Source organism: Monodon monoceros, unplaced genomic scaffold (genome assembly GCF_005190385.1).
Source record: "Monodon monoceros isolate NGI ecotype Baffin Bay Population unplaced genomic scaffold, NGI_Narwhal_1 Super_Scaffold_18, whole genome shotgun sequence".
NCBI classification, from domain to species: Eukaryota; Metazoa; Chordata; class Mammalia; order Artiodactyla; family Monodontidae; genus Monodon; species Monodon monoceros.
Genome location: NW_021703774.1, coordinates 4,632,429 through 4,640,136, shown reverse-complemented (window position 1 = coordinate 4,640,136; position 7,708 = coordinate 4,632,429). Strand labels below are relative to the sequence as shown.

General features: G+C 34.2%; 1 protein-coding gene across 3 annotated transcripts in view; it reads right to left on the bottom strand.

The window, feature by feature from the left end:
* Positions 1-7,708, bottom strand: part of DENND1B (DENN domain containing 1B) — a 265,632-nt gene that overhangs the window by 44,261 nt on the left and 213,663 nt on the right. For all 3 annotated transcript variants that reach the window (XM_029227517.1, XM_029227515.1, XM_029227516.1), the window contains 2 exons: positions 3,099-3,139; positions 2,318-2,386 (listed from right to left, as the gene is read on the bottom strand). In XM_029227517.1, coding sequence (XP_029083350.1) covers positions 2,318-2,386; positions 3,099-3,139 — 110 coding nt within the window. The remainder of the gene's footprint in view (positions 1-2,317; positions 2,387-3,098; positions 3,140-7,708) is intronic.

Below are 7,708 nucleotides of genomic sequence, written 5' to 3'. Positions count from 1 at the left end.
TAGCATGGAAAAACAAAAGATAGAAAAATGTTCTAAGTATAGGACAAAATCATCATTTCCTTCAATGAATACATATTCGGTACCTCTGTAGTGCGTCCAAAGCACCGAGAGTCACACAGCAATACAAATATAAAAGCAGGGACAGCCCCTCTCTTACTCACAGTGCCTGCCCTGCTCCAATAACCAGTACAAAGCCTAGATCATGACAGTGATTTGCTGAATGAATAAAACAGTTAAAAACATGGTTCCCAGGGTTTTTAAAAATGTATTATCTACAGAACTTCAAGGTAAATAAATCCTGTTATACCATACAAGAGAAACTGGGAATTTTGTTCATAGCAATCTGTGGTCAAAGGAGGAATTTCAGAGTTCATATTTCAGAATATGAGCAGTCTAGAAAGAAGGGTTTTAGGTACAACCATGAAGGTCACAGATTGACTTATCTACTTGCCCCAAACCTCTTGATTCATGTTCAACCTGATCACAAGACAAATGTTAAAAGTGATTAAGTATATTCTAAATACTCTAATTCGCCTGAAATTAATTTAGGGAATAATCTTCCAAAGAGCAGAATTTTAAATTTTTGAAATATTTTACTGTTCTGCTGAGCAGGGTTCAAACTAAAATACTGGTTAGAAGGATACAAATTTAAACAACAAATGGGGTTTTGAACATGTCTGCTCTATCTCTGTGCTTTTATGGAAGACATGAGTGAAATTAAGGAGAAGAACACGTATTTAGCAAAACTAAAATCTAACCTCTCCAAGCCTGAAGGAAAATGTTGAGCATTCTCTCAGGAATCAAAATGAAGGGTACCTGACTGTGACACCTTTTTAGAATCTTAAATGTGGAAAACGAGGCTCAACATTAGTTCCATTTTTTTTACATGGCAGCTATGTGCTATTTCATTGTGAAAAAATTAACATCTCTTCAAAAACTGTATATAGATCAAACCACCAGTATTAATTAGAGTGAGAAGGCGATCTACTCAGAGAGCTTTCCTAGCAAGGCTTCGGACAAAGGCAGAGGCTGACACTTCTAAGACAAAACGTCACCTCTTCTTACTTTTACTTCCTGATAAGGCTACAGATAGTTCAGAGATTTGGTTCCGTATCTTTGAATCCACTCTGTAGATTAGCCTCGCTACTATAAAACATAACCTTTGGAACCGATTTTTTTAAACAGAAATGGTGGCTACATATATATCAAAATTGTAAGTCAGGGAAAGAGTGTAAGTTCTAAAGTTATCAAAACATATTATTCTATCATTAATTCAATCACATCGATTCATTACTGAGAAAGCACGTGAAGATAAATTCTTATAAAATCAAAACTAATGCCCAGAATATTTTTAGAAATACAGACTATATATATGACCTATTGAATTTTCAAAGAAAGCCTTGCTGAGTGCCAACCCACCAGCTCCTACAGGTCTCCTGTATAGATACCAGGTGCACAGACACAACAAGTGTTGAAGCAGAGGTCTGTCCACAGGTCCTGTGGAAGCACAGAAGAGCTATATAAACGCTTTTTGTGTGGCGCTGGGACTTGTTTTTTTTTTGAGGGGAACTAATGTCTAAACTACGTCTATAGGATGAATTTAGTAGGTGGATAGAAGCCAAGAAAAGGACGTCCCCAAAGCAGCAGGAACGGCCTGTGAAGAATAAAGAGGCAGAAGAGAGTGCCCTGCATTCACGAAATGAGCAGAGCTCAGGGTCTGGAAACACCAAGGCTGGGGGTTCGGGGAGATGAGATGGGACGCAGGAGGGGCCGGCTCCTGGAGGGTCTCAGTTATCACAGCAAAGAGATTTTTAGGTTGTTATTTATTTACTTATCGTGGTTGCTACTGGTATCATCATTATTATTTTACTACAAGCCATGGGGTATCACTGAAGAATTCTAATTTTGGAGAGTCAAAGTATCTTTGAGGGAAGAGAACTTGCCATATTTTTAAAAATGTTTTTCTACTTAAGCCTCAAGTGCACAATGAGAATTTAAAATATGTTGTTAAATGAAAGAATCAAATCTTTAAAAATGGCTCTTCATCATGGACTGTGTCGATTTGAGGGCACAATTTTGCTGATAGCTTTGAAATAAAATGAAGAGCCGTTTTTAGATTATACAAAGGAAATATCCTGTCTGGACAATGATACAATTTTAATAACTGAGTTTGCTTCAGTCAATATTAACTCTAAATTTTTTTTAAAAGCTTATTTAAAGGAAAATAGAAAAGATTTTGGATTTACATGTTTATCATCTAGGAGAATGTTATAAAATTTTTACCAGTAGAACTTTTAAAACACCAAAGAGAACTTACAAATTTATATGCTGTTCGCACAGCGGGGGTTGCTTTGGTCATTGCTGTGTTGAGTAGTGCACCTCCTTTCTGCAAAGGAAAAACAGAAACACAGTCCTAAAAATTTTTGGCCAGATTGTCCTGAAAACAAAGCGTTATTAATAGTATAGAAAAAGAGCTTTACTCACAGCTTAAAGAAAGACCTACAAAATTATTTCATGTTGGATGTTTTCAAGCTTTTATATACGCTATAGTAATTTCACACAAAATGCAAACATTCTACTCTGTTCTTTTAATTGCCATAATAAAATCCCTTCGTCTTTGCAGTTTAGGCAGACTTGGGCAATATGACCAGTATATATTTAAAGTTTAATAAAAAGGAAATACAATCATCTGTTTCCCTGTTTGGTAGTAAAGTCTCAATCTGTGACAGAGAGTTTTATATTTTAAATAATCATATTAACAAAAGCACATTACCAGAAATAATAAAACTCCCATCAAATCCTACCACTCTGCCTAACTCCTTCTTCTGGAATATATTATAAGGTGACAGTAAAATCTTGCTTTCCAAATCAAGCCATTTATTTTGAAAACGGAAAGACAAAAGCTTTCTATTTTAAAATTTTCTTTATAAGTAGCAACAAACCATAAGCATAAAATAAAAATATTTAAAGTGTGAGAAAACATAGAAACATTTCGAATATTGCCAATAAACAGCATAAACAGTATACTTGAACTGAACATTTTCCCATATATGTTAGAGTGAAAGAAAAAAAAAGAAACTGTGACGGTTTATTATTACCTTGACTGTATGCACCCATTGCTGATATGACCTCGAGTTCCCTGAAATATATAAAAATAAGATGTCAGGAATATCTGATCAAAAATAAATCCATAAACCAAAACTCATCAAGAACTAGCATTTCCAGGATTTTAGTAGGCAAATTTTATTTATCTGCAATATTGTAAAAGAAGCAATTCCCCATAAGAACTAATAAACGCTCTAATTCTTAGGAAAATAGTAACTAGCACTTTTAAGACTACTTTTTCTTTACTCATATATGAAGATAACATGTTAAGGTATTCTATCTTCTTTCATTTTAACGCTACTTTCAGAGGGAAAAAATAACCTCTCTTTCGAAATCCAAAATTCCTACATCTTTTAAAGTGATTTTTTAATATTTATGTCTATGTTGTTTTGTAAAAGTTTGGCTCTTTTATACAATTAGGTTCATTTAAAACAATATTTAAAGTGTATAAGGAGTGGGAGGGAGGGAGACGCAAGAGGGAAGAGATATGGGAACATATGTGTATGTATAACTGATTCACTTTGTTATAAAGCAGAAACTAACACATCATTGTAAAGCAATTATACTCCAATAAAAGATGTTAAAAATTAAAAAAAAAAGTGTATAAGGAAAGGAAAAAACTAGAAGGAAATTTAGAAATGCAAAGATCCTTGAGGACCAAAAAGATTCCTCTATAGTTGTTAGACATTAGTATTAATTGATAGCAAATTTTACTTTGATGCAATTAACCTGCAGTAATGTTCTGAAAATATTCTCTAGTTGTAAACCCAAATCTGAAAGGTACTACCCCAGGAAATATGGTAGTATCTCCTCATGGCTATCAGAAAGTTCAAATGCTGACACAACCAGTCCTAGTAAAACCAGTAATCATGTATTGGGCTCCAAATACGATAATTAATTTAATCAATAAGATGATATAAAAAGGCGAAAAAAAAAAAAAAAAAAAAAGAAAGCCACACAACTAAAGTACTGTTTTATATCAGCTGACTTTAGTTAGATTTCATCTACCTTCCTGGTTGTTTAAATGCTTAAATACTCCCACAAGAAAAAAAACAAAGGTTACTCAGAGACTGACTACCCAGTACAAAGGATCCCTAAAGTAGATTGTGTTCTCCTCCTGTGCGTAGCTGTGGCTTTTTAACAAATGCATCACCTTGCTGTTATAACACAGAGGCAGAATGATCCTTAGCCCAAGAACTTCTTTCTAGCTGTTACCTTTGCATCCCTAATCAACATCAGGCAAAAAATTTCCAGCTCTGGATTCACTCCTATACTTAAAAATCTCTCCCTAATTTCAAAGAAATATCAAGAAACAACCCCTATTCTGAAAAACATCTCTTATTACTCAGCACTACACTGTACCTTTTCTGGAAGAAGAAATACGAGGAAAACAATATTTTTCTAATCTTATGAAATGACTACAACAAAATGTATCTACCTAAAATAGCCTATGCATTGCTTAAAGGGCATGAGTTTCAGATAGTGTACAGCCTGACCAAAATTTTAAAATTTTTATTTCCCTTGTAAAATGATGAAAAAATCCAAGTTATCCTATTAATTTATTTCTCAAGGAGATTTTATTAACAGAAAATAAACAGTATGTCTTTATCCAGATTATTCATATACTTTTACTTCTCTATTAAAAAGTCTCATCAGTTCATATACTTTTTACTTCTCTACTAAAAATGGTTGTGTGGAAATCACATATTTAAAACTTGGTTATTATTCATAGTATTTTGGAAAGTGTTTCAATTCATTCCCCAAAATGAAGTTAGAAAGTGGAAAGAGAAACACCAACTACTATATAACTATTTCGCATTCTGGAACACTTGTCATTCCAGAAAACATATTCTTTAAACCTCTGAACCACAAAGAAAGCAACTATCATAAAACTTCAGAGCAGTTACAGAAAGGTCAGCTCTTGGAGAAAGTTGTGAGGAATAAAAATAGCTCATACGTATTCAGCTCTTTACAGGTTGCAAAATGTTTTTGTCTGCGTTATATTACTTGAGTTGCATCTTTCTACTGTAAAAGAGGCCAAGCAGGTGGTGCCACAGGCAGAGCAGTTGGATGGGAAGGAAGTGGGCTTTGCAGTCCAGTGAGTCTGTGGGTCAGGACACTCTGCCCTTGTGAACCATGCCACTGGGACTAGGTCTGTAACCTGGCTGCTGCCACGTGTAGCATGTGACAGCACACCATCAACTTAGTTATTCTGACAAATAACTTGCCAAATGAGGAAACTGAGGTTCTGATGTGATTACCTGCCCAAGTTCACAAAGATTGCAACTGAGAAAGAATAAGAATCTAGGTATTTTAATTTTTGGTTCATTAGTCCTTCAACTTTTAAGATGGAAGGATAAATAAAATATGAGAAGAGTTAAGTTATATAGAGATCTTCTCTGAATGACTTCAAAGCGATTATATTAGAAAGGAAAGGGGGCTGCTCAAAGCTGATGCCTAGAGGAGAAACAGCTGATAGTCAGAACCACCCGTAATAATAATGTGCAACCATGTGGTATAGGGACAAACAGGAAGTCCCTAAGTAACAGCTTAATAGGAAAACATGCAGTACAATTTAGGTAGATTCCCGGTAAAAAAATTTTTAAAGGCTACTTGTCTCTTTCAACTCTAGTGCTTTTAAGTCTGAAGGCTCCTATTTCCCCAAAATTTATGAGACAAGCACATTATTCTCTGATAATGTGTGTTTTTTAAAAAAGGCTGTTTTTCTTCTCAAAAAATAAACGCCAAAAAAAAAAAAACCAACAACAACCCTCAGTCTTTCTTTTAAAGTAACTGGATTATGGAAATAATAAGCATTATTGAGGAAATTCTTAACATTGTACTTGTTAATCAAACGAGTGATTTTCTCGCATTCAAGGACAAAATATCTTTCTCACTTGTGCAAAGACTTTCTCTTCAAATATATTTGCTTAAATTCCAGTAACCTGCAGTCACTTATCAAAAAATGTAAATTGTTCTAAATTGTTCAGTGAGGCCAGAAAAATGTCACTAAAACTAATGATTACTTACCTACCACCCCTTCAAATTTCTTTGGTAACCAGTCAGTAAAAAAAAGAAATAGGATTAAATAAATACAAGACTGATCAGATTATGCTGGGAAACTAATGAAGAAACCAATGCTAATAATGGAGAGCAACCACACACTTCTATATAAAATCAATCTGAAAATGTGTCTCCTTTTTAAAGTTCAGAAAACTGGATGTGGATTTTCAATAACTAGTCTTATTTTAAATGAAAAAAAAAAACAGAGGTACAAACTACTAGGTACATTGTAAAATAAAATACTAGGATGTAATGTACAGCACAGTATAATATACAGCCAATATCTAATAATAACTTTAAATGGAGCATAATCTAGAAAAATACCGAATCATTATGTTATATACCTGAAACTGATATAGCATTGTAACTCAATTTTTAAAAATTATGGGGGAAAAAAAACCATGATCTTAACTACTCAATATTCCTCAGTTGCTTTTTCACAGACCGATATTTGTGTTTATCTAATTGCATCCTTTGTCCTATTTGTGGTCTCTTTGATGACCTTTTAACCTCTATGATATTCTTCCCTCTACACATTTTCTGATATTCTTTTTACTTTCCTCTTAAGATAAGGTTGAATGTTCTACAAGTCTCCCATGAAAGGGATCAGGGGTAACATGGATTTCCTTAACAGTTCTGACCACAGGGATTCACAGGACAGAGAAGCGTTTTGGAAAATCCACACCCATTCACAGCTGTTAACCACAGTTCTAGACCCAATGTGAATCGAGATGTTCTACATGTGATGTGCTGCACAATAGTCACAGCAATTACACAGCTCCACTATACTCATATTCATTTTATCATAACCATGCATATTAGCAACAAAAATAGTATATAAACTGCCACTGTAATGGAATAGAAAGAGGAGAAATGAGATGCTTGTCTAAAATTTCCTATTTTTGCTTAAAGGAACATACGATTTTTTCTTTAGCTTCAGTGAATCTTGATTTCTCCTACAGTGATCTTTCTGAAGGTTTTATATATTAAAAAAATCTTCAAAGGATATTCAAAAGAGACAGGAATTTTGCTTTTATCCATCAGAGCAGAGAAGGCTTGAGTACTGCTCTTGTTTACTGAAGGTCTTCTAATTGAGAAGATCTCTTATCATAAGAAGGCAATAGATCACAGTTATTAAAGCAGGAGCTCTGAAGCCAGGCCGTCACGTGTGACCTTGGGCAAATTATCGAGGTGGGTACCCTCATAAAAATAAGGCTACACCAAAACAAAAACAAAAACAAAAACCCTACTCAAAGTCCCTCACAGGGTGCTGTGAGGGTTAAGTGAGATAATGCTTGGAGAGCTCTTACGAGAGCTTCTACCACATACTAACATTCAATAAGTATGAACATTTATCATAATTTTTACTGTAACTATGAGAGAAATGAGAAATTATAACAGTTTACTTTCTGAACCCCAGTTCGGTATCTCAGGCGTATTCTCTCCACAAATGTGGTCTAGATGACAAATGTTTGCAGCAGACTTCTAGGAACTATTTTTGGAATTATACATACACATATATCTCATTAGTAAGAACAAT